Source organism: Scyliorhinus torazame, chromosome 1 (genome assembly GCF_047496885.1).
Source record: "Scyliorhinus torazame isolate Kashiwa2021f chromosome 1, sScyTor2.1, whole genome shotgun sequence".
Taxonomy (NCBI): Eukaryota; Metazoa; Chordata; class Chondrichthyes; order Carcharhiniformes; family Scyliorhinidae; genus Scyliorhinus; species Scyliorhinus torazame.
This window is the reverse complement of record NC_092707.1, coordinates 290,921,220-290,934,735: the sequence shown is the minus strand read 5'-3', so window position 1 is coordinate 290,934,735 and position 13,516 is coordinate 290,921,220. Positions and strand designations below refer to the sequence as shown.

Sequence of the window (13,516 nt, the reverse complement as noted above, 5' to 3'; positions counted from 1 at the left end):
CGTGATAATAAACCAATCTAACCCAATAAGATGATAAAAAATATTGATGAAGTAGACGTAGAGCGGATGCTTCCTCTTGTGGGCAATCCAGAACAAGAGGTCATAGTTTTAGGATAAGGGGTAGATAAGGGTTAAAACAGAGATGAAGAGAAGTTGCTTGTCTCAAAGGGTCGTGAATCTGTGGAATTCACTACCCCAGAGTGCAGTGCATGCCAGGACATTGAGTAAACTTGAGCAGATAGGCAGATTTTTAATAAGTAATAGGTTGAAGGGTTATGGAGAACGAGCAAGAAAGTGGAGTTGAGGCCGAGATGAAATCAGTCATGATTATATTGAATGGTGGAGCAGGCTCAAGGGGCTGAATTGCCTACTCCTGTTCCTAGTTCTTATGCTTAAGCATTTCAGGCCTCCTACAATTTAAATTCCACTGTCTTAATTCAGCCACGAACACATTAAATTGCTGATTTGCTGCAGATGTTACATGTTTCCTCTCCCGCAACTATGGCAGCAGCAACACATTTCTAAGCAGTTCAATCTTTCCCTTTTTATAGCTTGATCCCCATGTTCAGGGTGTATAAGAGCACGACGAGCCAGTTTAATGACATGTGATCACTTTTGTGATTTCTGCAATATTGCAGCCAATTTGCACAGAGTAAGATTCCACAAATAACAATAAATAATTAGATAAGAACATAAGAACGCAAGAAACAGGAGCAGAAGAGGACCAAACCTCTGGTCACCATCTGCCACTCCCAAAAAGACCCATCAATTACGAATCTGTTCCCTGTCTGCTAACCATTTCTCAAACCATGCCAACATGTTACCCCCAAACCCATGTTTTTTCATTTTATACACTAACTTCTTGTGGGACTTTATCAAAAGCTTTCTGAAAATTCATATACACCACATCATCTGGTTCTCCCTCATCTATTCTGCTAGTTAAATCCTCAAAAACTCCAGTAGGTTTGTGAAACATGATTTCCCTTGCATAAATCCATGTTGACTTTGTTTAATCACGGTGATATTTCCTAAATGTCCTGTTATCACATCCTTTACAATAAGACTCTAGCATTTTCCTGACTACTGTTAGGCTCACCAGTCTGCAAGTGCCTGTTTTCTCCCTCTCTCCTTTTTGAAATAGCAGGATTACATGTACCACCCTCCAAACTGCCAGACTGCTCCAGAATCTACATAATTTTAGAAGATGACAACCAACGCATCTACTGTTTCCATGGCCACATAAGGCAGCACGGTAGCGCAGTGGGTAGCACTGTTGCTTCACAGCTCCAGGGTCCCAGGTTCAATTCCCAGCTTGGGTCTTAGGGTCCACGCCATTAGATCTTGGGGATTTCTTGACTTAATAAAAATCTTTATGGTCACAAGTAGGCTTACATTAACACTGCAATGAAGTTACTGTGAAAAGCCCCTGTGAAAGTCACCACACTACGGCACCTGTTCGGATATACTGAGGGAGAATTCAGAATGTCCAATTCACCTAACAAGCACGTCTTTCATGACTTGTAGGAGGAAACCCACGCAGACACAGGGAGAACGTGCAGACTCCACACAGACAGTGGCCCAAACCGGGAATCGAACCTGGGACCCTGGCGCTGTGAAACAAAATGCACTGTGCTACCTTGACATTTAGTCCCTATAGTTTGTCAATACATTTTCTCTGCTGCTATTAATTACTTACCTCACTCTTAGTACCCCTTGGTTACCCTCTATTTCTGTATGCAACTTGTGTATTTCACTGTGTAGAAAGACTTAAAATATTTGTTCAATGTTTCTGCCATTTTATAATTTTCCATGATAATTTCTCCCATCTCTTATGGAATTGTAGTATGATCACTTTTTCCCCTAAAGGACCTTATATTACGAGATTACTAATTAAACCTGCTTCATTACACAGTACTAAAATATCATTATGCCTAACTGCTTCCGCAGTGTATTGTTCCAGTAAACTGCTGTAAAAGCATTTTGCAAACTCATCTTTCAGACTTCCTATGCCGATTTGATTTGTCCAGTCTAAGAAGATTACAGTCCCCCAAAATTATTATATTTCAATTACTTCTTGCTTGATGTTCTATCCAACTATAGTCTTTAATGCTATTATTTTACCACTATTCTTTGCATGTACTTTATTAGCTGATGCACTGTATCCACTAAACTCTCTGACCCTCCCACACCATTCTGCTTGCCTTTACCCAAATTGCAACACTGTTCTACTGCCTCAATGTTGCTCTTTAGATTTCTAAACCGCCCCCCCCTTCACTTGACCCCACTCTCCTCATTTAGTTTAAAGGCGTGCCCAAAGCCCGAGTTACAATAAATGTTAACCACAATTAATTTTATTTCTCTCTAACAAAGATTTAGCTCAAGATCAAAGACTGACAATTCCTGATACAGTATCCGGCCATACCTCATGGATATGAAACTGCTCCTTCACCTCCTCAACGTCTGAGGAGATGTCACCTTGCATATGAAGAGTGTCCTCAGCAGACAATAGCCACGTTAGTACCTCCTCCAAAACTGCTTGGTAACTGTCCAAATCCACATTCATCTCAGGCACTGTGCTGGAAGTTTCAGTCTGAGAGCTCAATGACTCCTTTCCAGAGGTCACACTCTAACAAAGAACATTTTAAAAATCCTTTTAACATTGATGGTTATATTTGCAAGTTAAGAACATCTAAATTATCAATTGGTCCAAGAGTTGTTCCAAATTGGGGTCTCAAAGCCCTTTACTTTTGTGAAATGTATACGTTGTACTTTTAACACTTCAAGAGCCACAAATAATCTACAGACATCTCGAGTCATAGACCCAAGCAGATTATAGTGCTTTGATTTAGAATTTATAAACAGCAATCAGTATGGCACTTTCCAAACCTCCAGCTTCTCAAAACTCAAACAGAGAAAAGGAGAAAGAATCAGCAGTAGGATTGACTTGTTAGTTAAGACAATAAAAGCTCAGGGGTCACACAAGACCAAAGGTCCGCCGCCATCTGGACCCTATTTTTTAATGTTTTCTGTGAAATAATTGCTCAGTAACTTCTATCTTATCAGTTAAAGTTGAAGTACTCTAACCAATTGCAACCAGTAACCTGTTTAACACTGTATCTATTAGGATCAAATTTTATAATTTATGTAAGATTAAGAACACAGGGCAGCATGGTGGCACAGTGGTTAGCACTGCTGCCTCACGGCGTCAGGAGCCCGGGTCCGATCCCTGCCCCGGGTCACTGTCCGTGTGGAGTTTGCACATTCTCCCCATATCTGCGTGGGTCTCACCCCCACAACCCAAAATAATGTACAGGGTAGGTGAATTGGCCACGTTAAATTACCCGTTAATTCGTTAAAAAAAAGAATTGGGTACTGTAAATTTATCAAAAGATTAATAACACAGCATTTTAATGCAAAATCAACACCACCGTGGCCACCACAGACATCATGTGTAACATAGGTCACTTGTACCTCCCAATGAGGATTAGATAAATAGCAGAAAAGTTATAAGAAGCAAAAACAGATTCCCCAGTGCATCATCACACTGTACATGAGCGTGAGTTCAGTAAAATTTTGCATCTGCCTCCCAGCTGTTCATGAAAATAATGTAGTAGCAAAATAAGCCCAATAATGATGAGGGACCAAATGGAACCAGTATTTTAGTTGAGCAATTCACTAACCGCACCCCAGAGCTCACACCACTGTACATGATAACAGGCAGTTCCAGTTCCATACCTTCTGACGGGATAAAGGACCCTCTGCATGTTCAACTTTGTACTGCCTTGGTAGAGTCTCCACTTCAAGGATGTCTTCCATAGTAACTTGTTGAGGGAGCACTTCAAATAAAGAGGTTACGTACATGATGATGGATTTCTTGTCAGGCAGAGAAACAGCAACATCTGGATGAAAAGTAGCATAAATCAGAAATGGAGACCTAGACAAACACTACTGGGATGGAAAATTAAAATGTAAGGTTTATTCAGCCTATGCATGGTATCCACTGGGACCAGACCTATTTCAAAAATTCAGCATTCTGCACCTGTCCAGTAACGTTTTCACCAAAAACAAAAACAGAAAATGCTGGATAAACTCAGCAGGTCTGGCAACAGATAAAAGTGCTCGTCCTGTCTTAAATTTGCTCTTAAATTCAAATCTTGTCTGTAATTAGCAGTAACTGGAAAGAACTCTGCAAGCAAGCTAAGTTCTATCATTCTAGTTATTTGAGTGAAAGAAACTTGGTTCAGCAACACTGATAATAGGGAGAATAGATCATTCAGCCCTTCAAGCATGCTCCGCCATTCAATATGATGATGGTTGATTCTCTATATCAACACCACACTCCTGCGCTCTCACCATTCCCCTTGATACCTTTGGAGTCTACAAATCTATTTCCTTCTTAAATGTATTCAGTGGCTTGTTCGCAACAGGATTCTGTGACAGAGAATTATACAGGTTCACCATGCTCAGTGAAGACGTTTCTCCTCATCTGTCTTAAAGGCCTGCCCCATATCTTGAGTATATGACCACTTGTTCCAGAGCTCCCAGGCAAAGTAATCAAAATCCTGCATCCCATCTGTTCAGCTCTGTCAGAATTTGATGTTTCAATGAGATCTCTTTGCATGTTTCTCAATTCCAGTAAATAAGTCGACCCAATCTCTCCTCATACGGCAATCCTGTCATTCCAGGAATCAGCCGGATGAACCTTTGCTGCACCCCCTCTATTGCAAATATATAATTTCTTAGGTAAGGAGACCAAAACTGCACACAATATTCCAGTTGAGATCTCACTGAGGCCCTGTGCAGCTGCAGTAAGATATCCTTGCTCCTGTACTCCAATCCTCTTGCAATGAAAGTGAACATACCATTTGCCATCTTAACCACTTGCTGTAATTGCATGTTTGCTTTCATTGACTGGTGTACAAGGACATCTAGGTCCCTTTGTACATCAACATTTCCCAATCTATTACCATTTAAATAACACTCTGTTATTCTGCTTCTCCGTCCAAAGAGGATAACTTCACATACTGCATCTGCCATGTGTATGTCCACTCATTTAACTTGTCCAAATCACACTGAAACCTCTTAAAAACCGCATCACCACTCATATTCCATCAAGTTTTGTGTTGTCAGAAAATTTGGAAATATTACATATGGTTCCCTCATCCAAATCATTGATGGATATTGTAAATAGCTGGGGTCCCCAAGCACTGATAACTGCCTTCCTCCAAAAAATACCCGTTTATTCCAACTCTGTTTCCGGTCTGCCAACCAATTCTCGATCCATGCCAATATATTACCCTAATCCCATGTGATTTCATTTTCCACATTAATCTCTTATGGGGGACTTTATCAAAGATTTTCCAGAAAATCTAAATATAACACATCCACTAGTTCACCCTTGTCGATTCTGCTAGTTACATCCTCAAAAAACTCCAGTAGGTTTGTGAAACATGATTTGCCTTTCATAAATCCATGTTGACTTTGTCCAATCCTATTGATATTTCTAACTGTCCTGTTACCACACCCTGAATAATAGACTAGCACTGTCCCTGCTACTGATGTTAGGCTAAATGGGGTGTAATTCCCTGTTTTTGCCCTCCCTCCTTTTTTAAATAGTGGGGTTACATTTACCACCCTCTAATCTTTTGGGACTGTTCCAGAAACAGAATTTTGAAGATGAGAACCAACACATCCAATATTTCCGTGGCCACTTCCTTTAGTACTCTGCAATCTATATTATCAGACCCTGGGGATTTATTGGCTTTCAGTTCCATTAATTTCTCCAACGCTATTTTTTTAGTAACACTTATTTACTTCAGTTCCTCCTCCTCAGTAGACCCTTGGTTCCCTAGCATTTCTGGAATGTTGTTTGTCTTAGAATCATAGGTAATTAGGTAATTTGGATGTTTTGTATTCTCCCTCCGTGTACCCAAGCAGGCGCCGGAATGTGGCGACTAAGGACTTTTCACAGTAACTCCATCCTTGGCACTTCTTGCACCTAAGCGACAAAGTCTTTTTGTTTTTTCGCCTGTCCACCAAGTGTATTTGCACATTGATTTTTTTTGCTTTAGATATGTCTCTCCTCCATTCTGTGGTGGCAGCTGAGTACTCAGCAATCTGTGTTTCGGATCATTGATTTATCGCTAGAGTCTGGCCCCAGCCAACATACACCATAGAGATTAGACACATCGTTAGCAGATAAAAGATTTGTGAGCATATGTTCACTGCCATAGAGGTATATAACAAATCTGAGTCAATCTCACCTTCCGCGTTGTGGGAGGCTCTTAAGGCTTTCCTCAGGGGGGGAAATTATCTCCTCTAGAGCGCATTTTTTGAGGACAACAAGGGTGGAGCAGCAGAGGCTGGCGAATTCCATTCTTGAGGTGGATCAAGCGAGTACTCCGGAGTTGCTGGCTACTCCCAAATATAATCTCGGAGGATCAAACAAGCTTCATGAAGGGCCGACAATTGTCGGCCAAAATACGTCGCCTGTTAAATGTTTTCCCTTTTCCTCTCCACAGTGCCCAAACCTGAGGTGATAGTATTTCTTGATGCTGAAAGGGCATTTGATAAGAGTGCAATGGGAGTATGTATTTGAGATTCTTGGGAGGTTTGACTTTGGCCACAATTTTACACTGCCAGTGTTCGCACAAACGCCTTGAACTCTGACTACTTTACTTTTAATGGGGGCACGAGGCAGAGCTGTCCACTGTCCCCCACTCCTGAATCTTTGGGCAGCTCACTATAGCGCTGAGCTCCTCTAGTAAGTGGAGGGGAATTAGTCGGGATGGGGTGGTGCACCGGGTATCCCTTTACGCGGACAATCTACTTCTTTATATTATGGATCTAGCCCCTCCATTGATGCCATAATGAAGTTGCTTAACACCTTTGGCTCCGGGGTGCATAGTGGTGCAGTGATTAGCACTGCTGCCTCACGGCGCCACGGACCCAATTTCAAACCCGGCCCCGAGTCACTGTCCGTGTTGAGTTTGCACATTCTCCCAGTGTCTGCATAGGTCTCAGCCCCACAACCCAAAAAGATGTGCAGGGTAGGTGGATTGGCCATGCTAAATTGCCCCTTAATAGGAAAAAAATAATGGATACACTAAACTTACATTTAAAAAAATAAAAATAAAAATACATTTGGCTCCTTCTCTGGATATAAATTGAATTCAGATGTGAGTGAATATTTCCCAGTTAACCCCCCTGGGAAAAGGATCTGGAGCGGTTTGGGGATCTGTTCATGTAGGGGAGGTTTCCAGTTTTAGGGAGTTAGCTGACAATTTCCAGCTGCCCAATTCTAGTCATTTTAGGTATTTATAAGTTTGTAATTTTTCACATAAAGCTTTTCCTTCCTTTCCTTTGAGGCCACCTTCTTCCCTGATGATGAAGATTCTGTCTCTTGCTAGGCCTGACGGGGTGTCTATTTCAGACCTATATAGTCATATCCTTTCAACGGATTCTGGTTCCGTTTAGTGGTGTTCCATACTAACCTTTTGCATGGCACCTCAATGAATGTCTTTTGGAAATCTAAACTACTGCATCTACTGGTTCACCTTTATGTACCCTACAAGTTACATTCCCAAAATATCTTTAATAACTTTGTTGAACATAATTTCCTTTGGGAAAGCCACATCGACTTTAATCATAGTATGATTTTCTAACTCATAGTTAGTATTTCAGCATTTTCCCATCATGTACTGACCACGCAAATCTACTCCAATGCCTCGGTTAATTCTCCAAATCTCCCTCCTCTGCAGCAAGCATCTCTCAACAGTAAGGCCAAGATCAGGAGTACAGCCGAGCAGATGTCGAATACTTTATGGCATTGCTTAGTCTCACCCATTTATATCATTCAGTATCAATTCAATGTACCTGTGTAACACAATGTGGCAAGCACACTAACACCAAACTACAGCTAACCTTCAGGGTCCAGCAGCTTCTCGATCCCAAGGTGCTTTTTAGCCATGTTAAAAGCATGTTCGAGGCGTCCCACTGCAGACATCTTCAGAACTTTATCCCAGCTGAACAAACCTGGTCTGCAAGAGACATGGTTTTAAAACAATGCTGAATTAGAAAACAAAACCATGTCGAGGAATGGTTTTAAGTTACAAAGTTGCAAAATATGGTGGACAGTTCCTCGATCTCTGTGGTTACTGAGCCACACAATACCAGCAAAGCTCCAGGCTCAGCTCCCAATCTGTACTTAATTTTGGTAGAAGTTACTACAATTGAGAAAAAGCACCACTACCAATCCTTCAGCCCAACACAATGGCATATATGGATGTCAGGTAATGTGAGGACAATAATCAGCTCTGATGACTGAGCTCAAATGACGTACAAGAACTCAGTGGTGAGGTAAACAAAACAAGAACAAACTTCCCCGCTAATGATTGCATTCTCCTGGTACATAGTATATGTATGACACGGAGACTTAGAAAAGAACTCTTCAGTTGAGTGGCTAATTTCAGTGATTTTTATTCTTAGAAAATTGCAAGCTAGAGGGGAAAAGAGAAAAACGGGAAGCTGATTTCCATATTTTGTTATTTAATTTGCTATTACAGTCGACATCAGTTCCTTATACCTGTAATAAGTGCAGCAAAAACTTCACGAAGTGGGAAAGAAGTGCTCCCTGTTAAGATCCTAAAAATGTTTTATAAACAAAATATGGCAATTGACTGCAAATGCAGTGAAATCAGGGTCATTCTCCAACCCCCTCCCCACAGGTGAGGTGAATTTTGAGTGAAAGCAGAATTACCTTATCCACTGTTTAAATTCGTACAAACAAAAACATAATTTCTTGCAATCCCACAAAATATCTTCAGTGTTATGTTATAAATCAGAGGGCAAAGTGGAGGGTATCTTTACACCGAACAGTTATTAAATGTAATGAAAATATTACGTGCTTGGGCTCCATGCAACCGCCTACAGCCCAGTAATGTCCAAGTTCACGCACCGATGTTTCTTAAATTGGACCAATCTCAGACAGCTAACCTTTGGGGCATTATAACAAAAAAGGGTTTGGAAGAGAAAAACTGGCAAGGGCCCACTCCTATCCAGCGACCACTGGTCGAAATGAAAGAGTGAGTGCCCTGGGTGGAGACAGAATTAGGCTTGGTTAAAAAGCCCTGGAGTTGAATAGCTGGTCAATGTTCACCATCAAGACCTCCCCATTAATAATGGTCATGGCACCAGTGCATCTTACACCTGTGCAGAAGAAAGGAGAAGAAAAATGGCAAAAGACGAGTCAAATAAACGTTATGCTTTTGGACTTCCTTACATTGAATACTCAACGGTCACTTCACAAAGTGAACCTTCAGTCTCTCCAAACCAGGTGCCCAATAATTGGCCCAGGGATCGAACAGAAACCCAAGTCACTGTTTCTGCTACCAGTTGAATCACATGGCTTCACATGATTTCAATGACTAAGGAAAGCAGAGAGACTGTGGTGTAACTTGTAAGCTACCAAACGGTTTAGAAACAGTGAATAGATAAGCAGATGTGTGCAAAACAAGCACACATCTGTAAATTTACTGAATCTATGATGAATAGAAAAGTTGTCTCCCCTATACCAAGGATAAAGTCAAACTTCTCCTGAACTAAGGGCCATAATCTTCCATGGGCACCAATTAATTTTCTATGGAACTCCTTTATCCCCTTTCCTCTACAGTAGTTACAGAAGGAGCAAATAACCGGTCCAGTTTAATCTCTCTGATTTAATTTCACAATCCTCCAGAATTTGAATCTCTTCGACTCAAAGATAAAGGGCGAGATTCTCCGACCCCCCCGCCGGGTCGGAGAATCGCCGGGGGCGGGATTCACGCCGCGCCGGTTGGCGCCGCCCGCCCCGCGATTCTCCGGCCCAGATGGGCCGAAGTCCCACTGCTAAAATGCCTGTCCCACCGGCGTAGATTAGACCACCTACCTTACCGGCGGGACAAGGTGGCGCGGGTGGGCTCAGGGGTCCTTGGGGGGGGGGAGATCTGGCCCTGGGGGGTGCCCCCACGGTGGCCTGGCCCGCGATCGGGGCCCACCGATCCGCGGGCGGGCCTGTGCCGTGGGGGCACTCTTTTCCTTCCGCCTTCGCCGCGGTCTCCATCATGGCGGAGGCGGAAGAGACTCCCTCCACTGCGCATGCGCGGGAATGCCGTCAGCGGCCGCTAACTCTCTTCCGCATGCGCTGCCCGGAGATGTCATTTCCGCGCCAGCGGGTGGGGCACCAAAGGCCTTTCCCGCCAGCTGGCGGGGCGGAAATTTGTCCGGTGCGGGCCTAGCCCCTCAAGGTTGGGACTCGGCCCCCCAAGATGCGGTGCATTCCACACCTTTGGGGCGGCACGATGCCCGACTGATTTGCGCCGTTTTGGGCGCCAGTCGGCGGACATCGCGCCGATACCGGAGAATATCGCCCAAGCTGTCAAACATACATTTTAAAAAGACACAAAATATGTTTGCATTTCAATTTAATGTCCTGGAGTGTGTGCCTGGGACAATTTAATCTGTTCCAAAAAAAACTTAAGAAAAACTGTGGGATGTTCTTTCATAGAATCCCTGCAGTGCAGGAGGCCATTTGGCCCATCGGGACTGCACCAACCCTCCAAATGAGCATTCTACCTAGGTCCAGTGCATCACAATTCTGAAAGTGTAACTACAGACCAAACTGAATTTTAATTTGAAACCACATTTGTAGAAATTCTATATTTTTCGCACCCTTTTTTAAGCAAGTCATCAGCCTGCCATTTGATTCTGCAAGTTTAAACAACAGCAACTTATATTGACATAGTGCCTTTAACATAATGAAATGTTCCAAGACACTTCACATGGGTGATTATAAAACCTAGTGTGGCAACAACAGGGAATATATGGTCAAATTGTCAAAAGCTTTGTCAAGCAGACTGGTTTTAAGAAGTGCCTTAAAGGAGAAATGGAGGTAGAGAAGCAGAGAGATATAGAGAAGAATTTCACAGCCTGGAGATTAGGCAATTGAAGGCACAGCCACCAATGGTGGATCAATTATATTTAGGAATGCACAAGATGCCAGAACTAGAGAAGCTCAAAGGGTTGGAGGACATCACAGAGATGAGGAGGAGCAAGATCATGGAGGGATTTGAAAACATGGGTGATAATTTTGAAACTAGGATGCTGCTTAATTGCAAACCAATGTAGATCAGCAAGCACAGTGATGATGGGGGGATGTTAATTGCTGCCAGTTATGACATGGATAGCAGAGTTTTGGATGGCCCCAAGTTTATGGAGGGTAGAATCTGGGAGACCAGACAGGAGCACATTAGAGTGGTCGAGTCGATGTAATGAAGATACAGATGAGGGTTTCAGCAGAAAATGAGCTGAGGCCGGGGTAAAGTCGAGCGATGTTATGGAGGTGGAAATATGCGGTCTTAGAGATGGTGCAAATGAGGGAGGAAACTCATCTCTGGATCAAATGGGACACCAAGGTACAGAGTGGTCTAATCTCAGACTATTGCCAGAGAGAGAGATGGAGTCGGTAGGTAGGGAACAGAGTTTGGGGTGGGAGCCAAAAACACTCTTCCCACTATTCAACTGGAGAAAATGGCTGCTCATCCAGTACGAAATGTCAACCGAATAGTCTGATAATTTAACAACAGTGGAGAAGTCAAAAGACATGGGGGTGAGATAGAGCTAGCTATCACCAGCATACATGCAAAAACTAACACTGTGCCTTCGGATGATGTCTCCATGCAGCAATGGATTTGAAGGTTAAAATTTCAACCAGTTAGCATTTGGTGCCACAGATATCAAAAATTCTCTAATACAATTGTATGCGAAAGCATATCTATTTGCCTAATTATTGACTGATACCTACTTATGCCTATGAACAATCGCATTGAAAGCAAGACCATCAACCCAGCTGGTTGTAAAATTCAGAACATTAACTTGTTTGTAAGGTCGGGTTGACTGACGGACCCAGCTCAGCAGAATCTTCTCACTGTTGGTCTGTTGAAGATCTGACATGATTGCTTTCATTATATCCTTGACCTGTATCAAAATACAACATAATTAATCAAGTTAAAATAACTCAGAATGAAGGTTAATGTTAAACCACTTCAATCTCTGGGAAAAGCTGGGGGGAAATGCTTGTTGAGACAGCCCAACCATTAATTGAACATTTAGTTCCTGAGGGACCATCTTACTAACTCTAACTGCTGTCTGTTAATTAAAGATTCTTCAGTCATGTTTACCTTCTCCACACTCGATGATCATCATGTCATTGTGCGAAGGACTTGCTTGTTAAAATGTATTTGGTAGGTTCCTTACTTTCGGTTGTCAAAGTTACGCCACAATCCTTCAGCAGATAGGCTGAGCTGATAGCTGTTTACTCACCTGCCAATGTAGAATGATACTCCAAATAAGCCCAAGTGTCAGTTTATGATTTCCATCTACAATATCAGTCCCACCAATATTTACCAGCTCCACCTGGGGAAAGAAAAAAATCAGGAATAACTTCCATATCAGAACAGAAAATAAAATCTTTCAAGATTCACTAAGTTTTACACCCATCTCAAAAATTTATCTCAATGGGGAAACACAGTGGCCAGGATTTTCCGTTTCAGAAACGGGGTGTTGACGCCAGGACTGAATCGGTGGACATATACGACTGCAAAATTGGCAACTCTCCAGGATCAATTCATCAACCGTTATGGGGCTAGCACCTGCACCAGGTCGAACACAATAAATTCCAATGAAAACCGGTGACCAATTAGCCGGGCTCGGAATTGATTGACACTTGAGAGGCTGACAAGCTGCAGCCGCATACAAGCACTCGACTCCCCAAACACACACATCCCAGTCAAGAAGAGAAGCACCCTGGTTTACCGATGCTGAATTCAGGACCCTGTTGGATGCCGTGGAGAAGAGGTGGGCCACCCTTTACATAACGGTGGGAAGGAGGTTGCGACCCGCTGCTGTGCACCGGGCCTGGGTGCAGGTGGCAGTGGTCATGAGCGCCGTGACCAACACCGCCAGGACCGGGCAGCAGTTCAGGAACCCCCCCCCCCCCCCCCCCCCCCCCCACCCCTGGGAGGGCGACTGAACACCACATGCCAGCGCCCAACCGGCCACTCTGGAGGGGAAGCCGGACCTGTGGCCCCTCACCGCATCAGATACGTATCTGATCGGTGGGCCTGAAGAGAGGGCAGTCATTAAGGCGATCAAGTGAGGACCCCCCTCCCCGTATCACCAACCCCGTACCACCACTCAAACACCCCACCCCCACCTCCACATCTACCATCCCCACAACTGCTCCGCCCCCCCCAACCATCACCACCACCACTAATCGCAGAAGAGGACACAGACAGCGAAGGGAGTCCGAGACCCACAGCCTGAGATACTCCGGAGCATCAGTCCAGGGACAACACTGATTTCCCGACACAGCTGTCTCCATTACCCTCCACCATCCTAGAGACACTTACCACAGTTGGACACATTAGCGAGAGGCTCCTGGGGACTATTTGGTGTGCACCACAAACATGCAGCAGTACAT

The 13,516-nt window shown here is 43.5% G+C and overlaps 1 protein-coding gene across 5 annotated transcripts in view; it reads right to left on the bottom strand.

Annotated features, from left to right (window-relative positions):
* The window catches only part of utrn (utrophin), a 770,758-nt gene that overhangs the window by 582,211 nt on the left and 175,031 nt on the right, over window positions 1–13,516 (bottom strand). For all 5 annotated transcript variants that reach the window (XM_072507465.1, XM_072507476.1, XM_072507484.1 and 2 more), the window contains exons 6-10: window positions 12,358–12,450; window positions 11,840–12,012; window positions 7,924–8,039; window positions 3,736–3,899; window positions 2,423–2,626 (exon numbers count right to left, since the gene is read on the bottom strand). In XM_072507465.1, the coding sequence (XP_072363566.1) occupies window positions 2,423–2,626; window positions 3,736–3,899; window positions 7,924–8,039; window positions 11,840–12,012; window positions 12,358–12,450 (750 nt within the window). The remainder of the gene's footprint in view (window positions 1–2,422; window positions 2,627–3,735; window positions 3,900–7,923; window positions 8,040–11,839; window positions 12,013–12,357; window positions 12,451–13,516) is intronic.